The sequence below is a fragment of the Rhinoderma darwinii genome, chromosome 2, assembly GCF_050947455.1.
Source record: "Rhinoderma darwinii isolate aRhiDar2 chromosome 2, aRhiDar2.hap1, whole genome shotgun sequence".
NCBI classification, from domain to species: domain Eukaryota; kingdom Metazoa; phylum Chordata; class Amphibia; order Anura; family Rhinodermatidae; genus Rhinoderma; species Rhinoderma darwinii.
In genome coordinates this window covers 129,059,782-129,074,300 of record NC_134688.1, presented here as the reverse complement: position 1 = coordinate 129,074,300, position 14,519 = coordinate 129,059,782, and the positions used below count along the sequence as shown (strand labels likewise).

Here is a 14,519-nt window from a genome sequence, read left to right as displayed (position 1 = left end):
GCCTGTGAACCTATAGCATCACTGTCTAGGCAGGATGTAAAAGTTAAAGTTCAAGTCATACCTTGGGACTTTAGACTTCAATAACATTTACTTTTTACTGCCAAATATCTTCATTTTAATAATACATTCAAATGGAGACGTTTTAGAAATGCTTTACAATTCAATGAGAAGAATTAGACTACAAGTAATACATATTTTAAGCTAGACTATCAACAGCGGATATAAAATGCATTAGGATGGAGACTAAAGTAGGAGACAGCAAAGTGGAACATTTTAAGACGCCATTAAATATCGTTCATCAAATTTTGTTTCTTATTCCAGAACTTACTTTCTAAATTATTAGTTTTTCAAAACTAGTACTTTAAAAGAGTACACTTTTGAAAATGTACCTTAAATCTTACACTGGTACAAACAGGCATATAAAGCTTTATGATTCCAGATTTCACAGCCTATGGACGATATATGATTTGTGACCTCAATTCATGTCCTCCCCTTAAACAAAAGAAATTCCCTACATGACTGCAGGAATTGGCCTGGGCAGACCTATGCTCTGGATATTGCTTCTTCACCATATCAAACTTGTCCATCCCTCAAAATTGCATATACATTTTTCTATGACTTAGCAATTTCAATCTCATGGTAGAGGTATAAGATTTGAGATGGAGAAAATAGGACCATAAAGACATCATAATCGCATATATGTTCACATATTCCTATACATGAGGTATCCATTTAAGTCTGTAGAACAAGATACTAGATTTAGATATTTGCTCTGTTTAAAATTAGCAATGGTATAATTTATATAATAATATAAAGCGTTCAGCCAGCTAAAATACAGACAAAAATTGGGCTGGGTTGAGAAATGCAGCTTTTAGGGTATTGCTACATGTGCTATGTACTGAGAGTGTAATAACGTCTGGCTGACTTGAGAATACTCAAGTGTAGAATGTCAAGTATTAACCAGATGTGAGAAGCAATATCACTGTAGAGGTTGTAAACAGGTCCTAATCTTCCGAATAAGAACAATATGGGAAGGCATAACTCTTAGTGGCGGAAGTGGTCCCCACATTTTCAGAAGAAAGCGTGTAAAGATGGAGGATCGGGAGCAATGAAGGCTTATAAAGAATGTTGAGAAAGTGATTTCCTGCTTGTGTCTTTAGAGTTCATTATAATGGGAGATACACTATAAAGACACTATGAATAGGATGTAAATATAAAAAAATCTACAAGCACCCATGTTTTTTTATCTATTATTGTACATGACACATTCTTCTAAAGATTCTAACACCAAAAATGGAATCAGAGATACATAATTTGGCTTAACTTCAATCTGCAAACACAGAGCAAGATTTACTGTATCAAAATGTCAGCATAAAATACAAAACACTTTACAAATCTGTAGCACAACACTCATATAAAGTTAGACAAAATACTGAAAATAATGAAAAATAAAGTGCAAGAAGTCACAATTATAGACAAACATAATCTACCTAAACTAAGAACACACAAACAGTTATACTGATCATGTCTTTTATTGAGCACATGGAGTAAACATTCACAGAGCAGGGAGAAAAAGTAAGTGAACCTGTTTTAATGATTTCTCTAATAGCTAACTGCCAAAAGGTGATTTAATTAAGGACATGAGATTGGAAGCGTGGGTTTCAAAAACGCTTTGCCCATTAACTGAAGACACGCAAAGACTGGTTACTGACAAATCAGTTCTTCTCAAGAAATTGGTTAGTCTAATCCATGCGTAAAGGCACACAACTTTCAGAAAATCGCAGAAAATGTGTTAGAGACGCATGAAGCTGGAAAAGGCTACAAACGCATTGCTAAAAACCTGGGTGTTCATCAATCCATGGTTAGAGAAATTGTCTACAAATTTAGAACTATTACTACTCTTCCTATTAGTGGGCGTCATGTTAAAGGGAAGGTGTCATGATTTATGTATTATTATATTGCTTTTAATAAAATATAAACAAAAATTGTATTTATTAGTGTTGTGACTTTAAACTTTTTACTGTGTTCTTACTTTTACTTCTCTATGGGGCTGCCATTTTTTTTCATCTCTGTATGTGTCGATTAAAGACACATACAGAGATGGAATACGGCACATACAACTCCATAGAGAATGCGAACGGGAGCCGTTCCATTCTCAGAAGCGTACGCCGTCTGTGTGGGAACGGCCATTTTCATGTGGACCGGAAGCTGCTCCCGGACAGTAAGATGACAGCTTCCGGCCATATGATCAACAAAGCGAAGGCGCAAGGAGCGTAGGCCATCGGAGGCGGCGGTGGCAGGAGCAGGTAATTTATGTTCATTTATGTGATGTGTGTATTATGTTCATGTTATACTGTCTGCTGAGCCCTGTATCTAATCCTCCTACAGTGTGCAGTCGCTCAGAAAATCAGAAAATGGCGGCACACCGTGTAGAAGGTTTGAAGACCTTCAAACCCCTCCTTCTCATGGCACTAGATAGAAGAAGGGAGGGGGGATTTTGTGAGATCACTAGAGGAGAGTGTGTCCACCCCAAATTTGCAGCATAAATCAATGAGGTTACTTTACCACATTGACCATGCTGCAATTTTGGGACCTGCTCCCTCTAGTGACCAGCACATGGAAATGTTATAAATTAGAATCTAATTTGTATTTCCTGACTTGTGAAAAAATAAAAAAATAAAATACAATGTGTAATCACTCAAATACTAATTGTTTAACTGAAAAAAATAAAATAACATTTCTAGCGATACATTCCCTTTAAGAGTAGAACGAGCAATCCTTAAAATGGTGAGAAAGTACCCACGGGTAAAAGCAAAAGACCTACTGAAGAATCTACAAACTACAAAAGCTTCTGTTCATGTATCTACTATTAGAAAAACACTTATCAAGAATGGTGTTCATGGAAGGACACCACAAAGGAATCCACAGCTGTCCAAAAAAACACATTGTGGCACATCTCAAGTATGCCCAAGACCACCTGGATGTTCCACAATGCTTCTGGGAAAATCTTCTATGGACTGTTGTGACAAAAGGGTAACTTTTTAGCACAAAAGCACTTCACTATGTTTGGAGGAAAAAATGTCACCATACACCAACAGCTCATCCCAAATGTAAAGCATATTGGAGGGAGCATCATGGTTCTGGGCTGTGTTTGTTCCTCTGGGCCTGCACGCCATGTGATCATTGAGGGAACAATGTATATCAAAACATTTTACAGGAGAGTGTAGGGGCAAGCCGTTCATGACCTCAAGCTGAAGAGATGTTGGGTAATGCTGCAAGACAATGACCCAAATCACACAAGTAAATCAACTAAAGAATGGTTGAAAAGGAAGATTTGTATTTGCAATGGCCAAGTCGGAGCCCTGACTTTAACCCTATTGAGATGGTGTTGCATGACCTGAAAAGTACTGTTCACGCAAGGCATGCCAGAAATATTGATAACCTAAAATACTTTTCCAGGGTGGAATGGTCCAAAATTCCTCCTCAACATTGTGCAAATCTTATTTTCAGCTATAGGAAACATTTGGTGGAGGCGATTGATGGTAAAGGGGGATCTACAGATTATTAAATTCAAGGGTTCACATACTTTTTCTCCCTGCGCTGTGGATGTTTACTCAATGCGCTCAATAAAAGACGAACAGTACAATTATTTGTGTGTTATTAGTTTAGTTAAATTGTGTTGATCTATAATTGTGACTTGGACCACGAGTAACTTCTCCTGTACAGCCCAGTAACATGCAGCAGGTTTGTTGTTGCCTGTGGTGTTAGGGATCTATAATGTACAGAACATCTTAAAAGCTTACATTTTAGGGAATAGAGTGAAATCATTTACCTTCCAGGAGTGTTCTTAGTAGATCAATTTTACAAATTATCAAAATTTGCCTGAAGTTTCACTTTTAAGGGGTTGTCCACTACTGAAAAACTGATGACCTATTCTGCGCTGTTAAGATGCTCCAACTGCCTCCAGGCACCGGATCTTATGGCCCATTATGCGATGTACGGAGCCGGAAGCAGTTGGATAGGTCATCAGTGGTTCAGTAGTGGACAACCCCTTTAATGTCCATATTTAGAAAGTCCTAAATGTAGAGCCAATGTTAGCCAACCTTTCTATTCACATAGCCTTAGTTTTTAACACCAGTATTTAAAGGGAATGTCTCACCTATATATTTTTTACTAATGAAAACTGAAACTGAAAACATTCTTTGTTTTCTAATCTATTTTTTTTTTATTGTAGCTTTTTTATTCGGTTTTCTGTACACAATTATGTGGCAGCTATCTCTCCTGAGCTGCTGTTCACAGGTTTCTTCGGTCCATGTTAATCCTGTTAACAGGAGGGGATCCATTGACTTCTATCAGAGAGTCTTCTAGGCATGCTCTGTGAACTGTGCAGAAAGGGATAGGAAGGGAGCGGTGTCCATCACCTATTATTAATGGTAGATCCTGTGTCATCTATATATCGGGGTTACCTTTCATTGTAATCCTGCCTGCGACGATAAAAAGTGATCTCTACAGAACAAGAAGTGTCAGTCTATTGTGTGGCTCAGTGGCCAGAGTGAAAACTGCAAGACTTTAGGATCATTTATATAGATGACATAGAAAATAAAAAAAAACAACATCACTAAAAAGGCTTAAAAATATATATTTAACATAAAAACTTGATGTAAACAATAGATAGTTTTCTGATGACACTTTCCCTTTAAAGAACAAAAAGTAACAAAAACAAATGGCACGTTTTATCCCTAAATTGTTCTCAAATTTTCCTGATAAAATGCTATGAAGCCTGGTAAAATATGCAGCCTTCTATTATTATCCATATTCCCATCCATATTTGTGACTGATCATTTTGAGAAAAAAAAACATAGCTGAGATACTGCTGAAAAAAGAGTGAGTGATTAGTCTATCAGACATGTGTGGCATATCTTGTGGTTTATTCTGTGGATATGCCATAAACTAGTGGTGGTGTCATAAAATGAATTGGCATTTCAAAAATAAATCCCCAAAAATATAACGCTAAAGATTATTTCTAGTTGATAAAAAAGAGCTACCTGTTCTTCATGTAGAATAATCTGTCCAGTCAGTGGATGACCCAGAGGTGCTACACTCAGAAACGGCTGCCATACACCTCCAACGGTTCTAGGGAAAATGTCATACAAATCCACATAGTATCCTTTATCGCCATTAGTCTTCATAAAGTGTAATGACACTGGATTGCAGGTAACCACATACACTGTACTATCTGCATCATTTTCTGGGAAAAATACAAATTTTGGGTTTAATTAATCTTAGACAATGTTCTACTTGTCTTCTATGAAAAATTTGCAAAAACGTTATATCAATAATATAGTTAAAGTGTAGCTAAACGATTGATGACGTGTGATCGCTCAGCCGCTTTGTGTTTGTTCAGCTTTTTCCAGAAAGCCGATGTATCGGAGTACGGGCTCATAGACTTTCTATTTAATCCGTACACGATACATTTATTTCCGTAAAAAGCCGAACAGACACGAAGCAGCTGAGCGCTCACACGAGAGCTTCAGCTGCTTTGTTTTATCGATTGGTGGGGGTCTCCGTGTTCGGACCCCCACCAATCCAAACTTCTGACATGTCACTATGAGATGTCAGAAGTTTGTCAAACGTTTAGCTACACTTTAATGCTAAAATCTAGTCTGAGACCAGGGTTCTACAGCGTTCCTGTATATCACGTGATGTTAAGGGATCGCACTTCAGAATTGCATCCCGATAAGTACATTATAATTTTATGCAATACTGCATGGTATAACTTACATGTGATCTCCTGTAATTTAGGAGAGGAGCCTTCTTTTTGAAGGTACCAATTTTTTTTATATTGTATTAAATTTCAATACGGGAATTTGTTTTTGGGAAGAAATCGCATGCTATCTGCGATAATCGCCAAAAATAGGTACATTGTCATGTGATTCCATGGAAATACATTATAGACAATACAATTTGATATTCTAGCTTGTGTGCTAATCGCCTGTCATATATCGCTGTGAAGCCCATCTTAAATTATACATTTATTGAGCAAATAAAAAAAAACATTATTAATAACTGTACACATGAAAATATTGCCAACAGCGGTCTTCTTGCGATGACCTGTTTTTGAAATGTCCCAAATATCACACTGCGTTGATGTTTTAGGCATAATTCTGCCCAGTGTTCATCCCTGCCTGGGGAACAAGACAAGAACACCCACCGCTGGCACCATCGTATCCCAAGCTTGTAAATGCCAGTATTCACAAAGGGTTTACTTAAATATCCCGCATTTTAAATATTTCACTGGCTACCACTGGCGTACAATTACTATTGAAAAGTGTTAACAAAAGAACGAGTATGTGTATGTATATGCCTGACATGACGATTAGATTGTAAGCTACATTGGGGACAGTGGCTCAATCGTTTACAGATTGGAAAATTTTAGTGCCATATAAATGCTACTATTAATTATAATATAATCCGTAAATTCTTACTTCAACAGGTTGTATGCTGTACTAGAAAAATGTTAGCCCCTATCTAAACTGGACTTCTGTAGATTTCTTTAATATGAATATCTTCAAATATCTACATAGTGCTAACAATCTGATATTAAAGGGTTATTTCACTCTCCGATATTAATGGCATATGCCATAAATGTCTGATAGATGCGGGTCCCAACTCTTGGACCTGCACCTACATCGAGAACAGAGGTCACCTGACCATCGCCCCGCATGTGATTCCAGATGGGGACTAAGTGAAGAGGTGGCCACATGCTGCTTGGCTGCTTCCAGAACTCCCATAGAACAGAATGGAAAAAACTGCAAGCATGCATGACCACTTAACCACGTAGTTCCCGCCAGTGGACATCTTACTTGGAGGGACGGGGATCAGGTGAGCACCATTCTGGATATAGGTGCGGGTCCCAGAGCTGGGACTCACATCTATCATACATTTGTGGCACAGAATGCCAATCTTTCCTCCACATGAAGTCTCTGCAAATGAACCATAAAGCCATCGAGAATAGTTCAGGCTAGAAAGCAAAGACTATACAAATTGAACAGTGAAAGCAATGCTACATTTAAAAGACAAAAAAACTAATTTGGGAACACCATTAGACAATATGACAAAATAAAGATGGATAGCGCATGAAATTACAGGTAACCGTAATAAACATAAGTAAAATAACAATCTACCAGATTGATATGATTTGCTGTAAGCACAAAATTTGTATTGAGAGGATTGAACATACCTGAAGAGACAATGACATCACACACAATATTCACTTCATTGATAGGAATACTCCAATGAGCCATTTCTTCAGTGAAACTCAGCGATCGCGATTCATGGCGCTCTAATGGATAACTCTGTACATTTAGATATAATGGACCCTAAATAAGGAGAATTATATTATTATAGATCATGTGGCTTTATTAAAGAATTGAGGAGAAATCAACATAGTGATCCAAGTCATAAATAATTTGAGGCTATTTTTAAAAAACATTCAGACAAAAAGAATGAAAAACGTAGTCTTAACTATGCTCCATATAACTGCTAGACATAAATTCTATTGAGATGGATTTATATTTAAAGGGGAAATCCATCTAAACACGAGACTATAACAAAGTAGTCCATAACCACTGCCGATTTCAAGAATGAGCGCGTTGCCGTGCTCCTAAGAGCCCTCATACTTATTCAGCAACTGTCTCTGACACAGCATTTAAAGGACCGTTCAAATCCGCTTAAAGCTTAGAGATTCCGCAATGTGATCTACCGACAGGTTTCTAGGGTATGTCAAAACATCAATTTTTAATGTTAAACAGTCAACCGAAAATGAAGTAATCTGAAGTGTTCAGGTTACTACTTTGTTTTGGTTTAAAAACAGCCATAGACTGTCATTTTACAATAAAAACCTATGGTCAGTGGGAAAGCTCATTTTCTCAGCTCCTATGTGCTGGAATATCATTGGCACAGCAAAGGTACAATTTCTTCTTTTAGTGAAGGATCAGAGTACATGTTATATAGATTTTCCAACAACTTCATCAGAAGTTGGCTATATATGGTGGCAATTACTGACACGATTGGTAGAGAAGGCACAGAAATGCACCATATATGGCCCACTCAAGTCATTATTTATGGTGATAATACACTGTAGGCCTTTATATGAGTTGTTCTACATAGACAAACCATATTTAAAAAGAAGCCACCTGGCAATCATATGATCTCCACAGGTCCAGCTGATAAAACGAAGGCAAACTACCGCCAGGGGAACGTGTTCTATAGATGTCCACCACTAATTTCAGCAGCTCTTTCCTCTGGCTAAGGGCTTATTTAGACGAACGTGATATACATCCGTGCAACGCGCAAGATTTTCACGCGCCTCGCACGGACCTATGTTAGTCTATGGGGCCGTGCAGACTGTCTGTGAGTTTCACGCAGCGTGTGTCCGCTGTGTAAAACTCACGACATGTCCGATAATTGTGCGTTGTTCGCGCATCACGCACCCATTGAAGTCAATGGGTGCGTGAAAATCACGTGCAGCACACGGAAGCACTTGCGTGTGACGCGTGTGATTCGAGCAACAGCAGTAAAAAGTATGAATGAAAACAGAAAAGCACCACATGCTTTTCTGTTTACAAACCTACAGTGTCATAAAGATGGTGGCTGCGCGAAAATCACGCAGCCACGCATCATACGGGGATGACACACGGAGCTGTTAAGTACCTTTTGCACGCGCAAAACGCCGCGTTTTTTGTGCGTGCAAAACGCACACACTCGTGTATATCCGGCCTAAGAGTGTAGTGTCCTAAAGAGAGGGGGTTTCCTTACTATGATATCCATATGCCCTATGACGTTAGTCAAAAAGCTCATATACATGTGTTACATAAAAAAAATATGCGCACTTATGTATAGTGTAGCAATAAATGTTACATCTCTTCTTGCAAAATATTATGACATTAGGCATTGCTAATGTATCATGATGTTTTTTAATAAGTATAAAGCTGGATTGAATAATAGATTTTATATATATATATATATATATATATATATATATATATACACACTCACACAAATAAAAGATCAGCAACATTCATTACATTGAAATTCAATATCTAAAATGTTCAACACTGTGTTACAATTGGGCAAATAACTGGTTTGTGCCTTTAGGAGGATCTAATAAAGCTGAAAATTCAATATTTGCTTTTGGTATCTTTAGGTTATCTGTACTTTTATATTAGGTGTGAAGAGAAAAGATTTTCTGTTGCAGTCACAAGCATCAAGCAGCCGAATAACAGTAAAAAAAAAGCAACACTCAATCTAGAGCTCTAGACCGCGTCTTTGGTTATTTTGCTTTATAAGGGAAAGCAAAAAAAAAAAAAGTCTTTAAAACACAAAATAACCTTTATAGAAAGCTGCTGTGTTTCTGTTGGACACAAAAGCTTGCGGCGAGCATTTCCAGCCTGGTTTATGGTCCAATGGCCGACAAAACTAATATCTGGAAGTGGCAACCTGTGGAGTAAAGAAATAAATACATTACATGAGCGGGGAAGTGCAGAATTAAAGGGGCTGCATATATCATGATGTAACAGGGCTGACTACATAATGAAATTAGGCAGTACTTCAGGTATATTATACAGAAAATTTAATATAGGACTTATGTCGATTTGTATATATATATATACACTACCGTTCAAAAGTTTAGGGTCACTTAGAAATTTCCTTATTTTAGAAAGAAAAGCACAGTTTTTTTCAATGAAGATAACATTAAATTAATCAGAAATACACTCTATACATTGTTAATGTGCTAAATGACTATTCTAGCTGCAAACGTCTGGTTTTTAATGCAATATCTACATAGGTGTATAGAGGCCCATTTCCAGCAACCATCACTCCAGTGTTCTAATGGTACATTGTGTTTGCTAACTGTGTTAGAAGGCTAATGGATGATTAGAAAACACTTGAAAACCCTTGTGCAATTATGTTAGCACCGCTGTAAACAGTTTTGCTGTTTAGAGGAGCTATAAAACTGACCTTCCTTTGAGCTAGTTGAGAATCTGGAGCATTACATTTGTGGGTTCGATTAAACTCTCAAAATGGCTAGAAAAAGAGAGCTTCCATGTGAAACTCAACAGTCTATTCTTGTTCTTAGAAATTAAGGCTATTCAATGCGAGAAATTGCCAAGAAACGGAAGATTTCCTACAACGGTGTGTACTACTCCCTTTAGAGGACAGCACAAACAGGCTCTAACCAGAGTAGAAAGAGAAGTGCGAGGCCCCGCTGCACAACTGAGCAACAAGACAAGTACATTAGAGTCTCTAGTTTGAGAAATAGGAGACTCACAGGTCCTCAACTGGCAGCTTCATTAAATAGTACCCGCAAAACTCCAGTGTCATCGTCTACAGTGAAGAGCCGACTCCGGGATGCTGGCCTTCAGGGCAGAGTGGCAAAGAAAAACCCATATCTGAGACTGGCTAATAAAAGGAAAAGATTAATATGGGCAAAAGCACACAGACATTGGACAGAGGAAGATTGGAAAAAAGTGTTATGGACAGACGAATCGAAGTTTGAGGTGTTTGGATCACACAGAAGAACATTTGTGAGACGCAGAACAACTGAAAAGATGCTGGAAGAGTGCCTGACGCCATCTGTCATGCATGGTGCTGGTAAAGTGGGAGATTTGTACAAGGTAAAAGGGATTTTGAATAAGGAAGGCTATCACTCCATTTTGCAACGCCATGCCATACCCTGTGGCAGCGCTTGATTGGTGCCAAATTCATCCTACAACAGGACAATGACCCAAAGCACACCTCCAAATTATGCAAGAACTATTTAGGGAAGAAGCAGGCAGCTGGTATTCTATCTGTAATGGAGTGGCCAGCGCAGTCACCAGATCTCAACCCCATAGAGCTGTTGTGGGAGCAGGTTGACTGTATGGTACACAAGAAGTGCCCATCAAGCCAATCCAACTTGTGGGAGGGGCTTCTGTAAGCATGGGGTGAAATTTCTCCCGATTACCTCAGCAAATTAACAGCTAGAATGCCAAAGGTCTGCAATGCTGTAATTGCTGCAAATGGAGCATTCTTTGACAAAAGCAAAGTTTGAAGGAGAAAATTATTATTTCAAATAAAAATCATTATTTGTAACCTTGTCAATGTCTTGACTATATTTTCTAGTCATTTTGCAACTCATTTGATAAATAGAAGTGTGAGTTTTCATGGAAAACACAAAATTGTCTGGGTGACCCCAAACTTTTGAACGGTAGTATATATATATATATATATATATATATATATATATATATACACATATATATATACACACACACACACACACACACACACACACACACACACACACACACACACACACACACACACAGAGTCATCAGTAAAAACTAGAGATGAGCACATCGATTTTCCTGATTCTCCATAATGGGACAATGATTTGCATAATATTCTTATAAATTTGCCAAAAACGAATTTCCAGCCTGGAAAATCGATCTGCCCGAAGAATCAAAAAATATTTAGAAGGAATTTGCTTATCTCAGTGGTGTAATTTACTGGTGAAATGAAGTTAAACTAAATGCTCCCTGGTTACGGTACAAAAATAAACAGTTGTATCTGAGTAAATGATCTAATTCTCAGGTCTTCATGTCCAGACTTGTGACTCTTCACACTCATATGCTTCATAGGTTTATATCCTGTTTTCTGGATCAGTTAATGATGAGCTGAAGGGCACATGCCATTGCTGGAAAAATGACACCATCACAGTATGATATGTGCTATTGTAAAACAGTACACGAACAGCCACTGATGATTCATATACATTCATTTCACTAACTGTTGGACACATACTAGAATTTATTTTTCATTGGATAAAACCACCACAAAAAAACTGCTATTATTTTATGTGATTTTATCCAGTGTATCAAGGAATATTTGGCTTTCAACCTTATGAAACTAGCAGTTAAAGCTGCTCCTCAGAACTACAATAACAATGACCAAAATCAAGCATATAATTATTACAGTATTTTAGTATATATTCTGTTCGGATCTGTTCAAACTTCTTGTTAGTACTTTTTCGCTAGGGTTCTATTGCTTTTTGATGGTTACATTATTACACTATTCTATAAAGTAAAAAAAAAATTGGAAACTTGATGTAAAACCGACGCACCCCATTATAAGTCAATAGAGCAAGGGGGTGTACTTACACATCATGGATCCTATCAAAATGGAAACCTTGGTGCTAGTGAGGATAGAGCCTACTTGTTGTTTTCTTGTGTGAAAATATGTGTCTCCAAAAAGAAATACAAACAGAAATAGGGCCACCCTTGTCCAGCATTGCAGCATAGCTCCATTCAAGTGAATTAGGGTGAGCCGCAATACCAGATACAACCCAGGACAGGGGTGGCGACAGGAGAACACACACACAAAAATATTTATTTGTTAATCTAATTCGACCCCTTTAACGTTTTATTGTCTCAGTCATGATAAGTCCCTTATTTAAATCAAAAGGGACTTTAATGAGAATGATCTCAAGGACATTCACATCTTCTGACATGTCTTAATGACATGTCAAATGGTGTTTAAACCTAATGGTCACAAGATGGTGTCACCATAGCCCAGAAGTGGTTGATTTCATTATGTTGCCCAGTTTTGTGCAGCACTGTTGTTTTCATTTTGCTAGGGCTTGCTGTGGGAGGGATTACCAAGTAAAGGATATAAAAGGACTACAATTCCCATTATTCCCCTCCCCTTTCACAGACAATGCCTATATTTACAGCTGCCTGCATGCCCTTCTATTACAAGGTGTACAGTAGTTATGTAATTACTCACTGCCTGCTACGGAGATATAGCTCTGCTGTTCTACAGCTATACCCTGCATGGTCTGTTGCCCAGCATTTTAAACATGATCCCTCCAGGAAGGGAAGGGAGATAACAGGGAGAAGTGTATATAAGAGGAATGTGATGTATGACGTTCCATGCTACAGGCAGTGGGAGACGTGTTCAGTGTACGGAAGTTCACACAAGCAGGAGATAATCACCAGGCCCATGGCCCTGTGACTGCATGAGAAACTAGCTTACAGAGACATTTCAGCTACAGACAGCACACTAGTAAGTGACTAATCGCACTGTAGTTATACCACCTGCATGCAGTTTTTAAAGACCGGAAGACCCCTCTAAATTTGACCATTCAATTTAAGAGCGAGCTATCTGCATCCCTGGTTTTTATTATATTTACTCATCATCTGCAGACAGCTTTAGCGGTCATTATAAATAGGTTAGGAATTAATGACATGAAAGGCTGCCCGTACACGTGCAAGTTTTGATCAGGTTTTTTAATGTCGTTTTTTTAAGCCGAAACCAGATGTGGCTCATAATGGGAGAGAAAGTATAAAGGACATATACTACTACTCCTTTTTTTCAACCCACTTCTGTTTTTGGCTTCAAAAAGTGCTTAACCCCTTGGAGACACGGCCAATTTGAGTTTTTTTCATTTTCGTTTTATTCCTCCCCGCCTTCCAAAAGCCATAGCTTCTTTGTTTTTTTGTTGACAAAGCCGTATGAGGGCTTGTTTTTTACGGGACAAGTTGTAGTTATTGTACTGCATAATGTACTGGGAAGCTGAAAAAAAATAATTTGTGAGGTGATATGGGAAAAAAACAATGATTACGCAATTCATTGGGGGGTTTTGTTTTTACGGCGTCCATTAGGCGGTAAAAACTACATGTGCACCTTATTCTACAGGTTGATACAATTACAGCGATACCAAATTTATATGTCTTGTTTTATGTTTTACCACTTAAAAAAAAAAAAAAAAACCTAAGAGAGAGAGCCATAACTTTTTCATTTTTTCGTCAATTTAGCCATGTGAAGGCTTAATTTTTGCGAGGCAAGCTGTAGTTTTCACCAATACCATTTTGGGGTATGGGCAAATTTTTGATCACTTTTTATTTTTTTGAGAGAGAAGGTAACCAAAAAACAGCAATATGCTTGTTTTATCATTTTCTGTTTTTACGGCGTTCACCGGGCGGGTTAAACAATGCTATACTGTGATAGTTCTGACTTTTACGGACGCGGCGATATCAGTATTTTGTTTAACGTTACTTTAGGGGAAAGATTGGAAAAGGGTTTTTTTTAAACATAAAAAAAAGCTTTAACTGTTTTTTACCTTTTTTATTAGTCCCCCCTAGGAGACATGAACCAGCGATCTCTGAATCGCTTGCATGTTATACTGCAATACTAATGTATTGCAGTATATTGTGATACGGAGTCTCCTTTGAAGCCCTGCCAGAGGTAGAGCTTCAAAGAAGTACAAAGATGACAGACCTGGGGGCCTTTATTAGGCCACCAGGCTGCCATAACAACCATTGTAACGACCGATCGCACCGTGGGGTGGCATGATGGCATGTTTGATGGGGCACCCCCCTGATTCTAGCAATTTAAATGCCGGGGTCACGATTGACCGCAGCATTTAAGGTGTTAAATGGGCGGAATCAAAGTGAACTTTGATTCCGCCCGCTAGAGTG

The 14,519-nt window shown here is 38.1% G+C and overlaps 1 protein-coding gene across 3 annotated transcripts in view; it reads right to left on the bottom strand.

The window, feature by feature from the left end:
• Positions 1 to 14,519, bottom strand: part of VWA8 (von Willebrand factor A domain containing 8) — a 458,876-nt gene that overhangs the window by 111,275 nt on the left and 333,082 nt on the right. For all 3 annotated transcript variants that reach the window (XM_075852289.1, XM_075852288.1, XM_075852287.1), the window contains exons 28-30: positions 9,390 to 9,498; positions 7,241 to 7,379; positions 5,046 to 5,248 (exon numbers count right to left, since the gene is read on the bottom strand). In XM_075852289.1, coding sequence (XP_075708404.1) covers positions 5,046 to 5,248; positions 7,241 to 7,379; positions 9,390 to 9,498 — 451 coding nt within the window. The remainder of the gene's footprint in view (positions 1 to 5,045; positions 5,249 to 7,240; positions 7,380 to 9,389; positions 9,499 to 14,519) is intronic.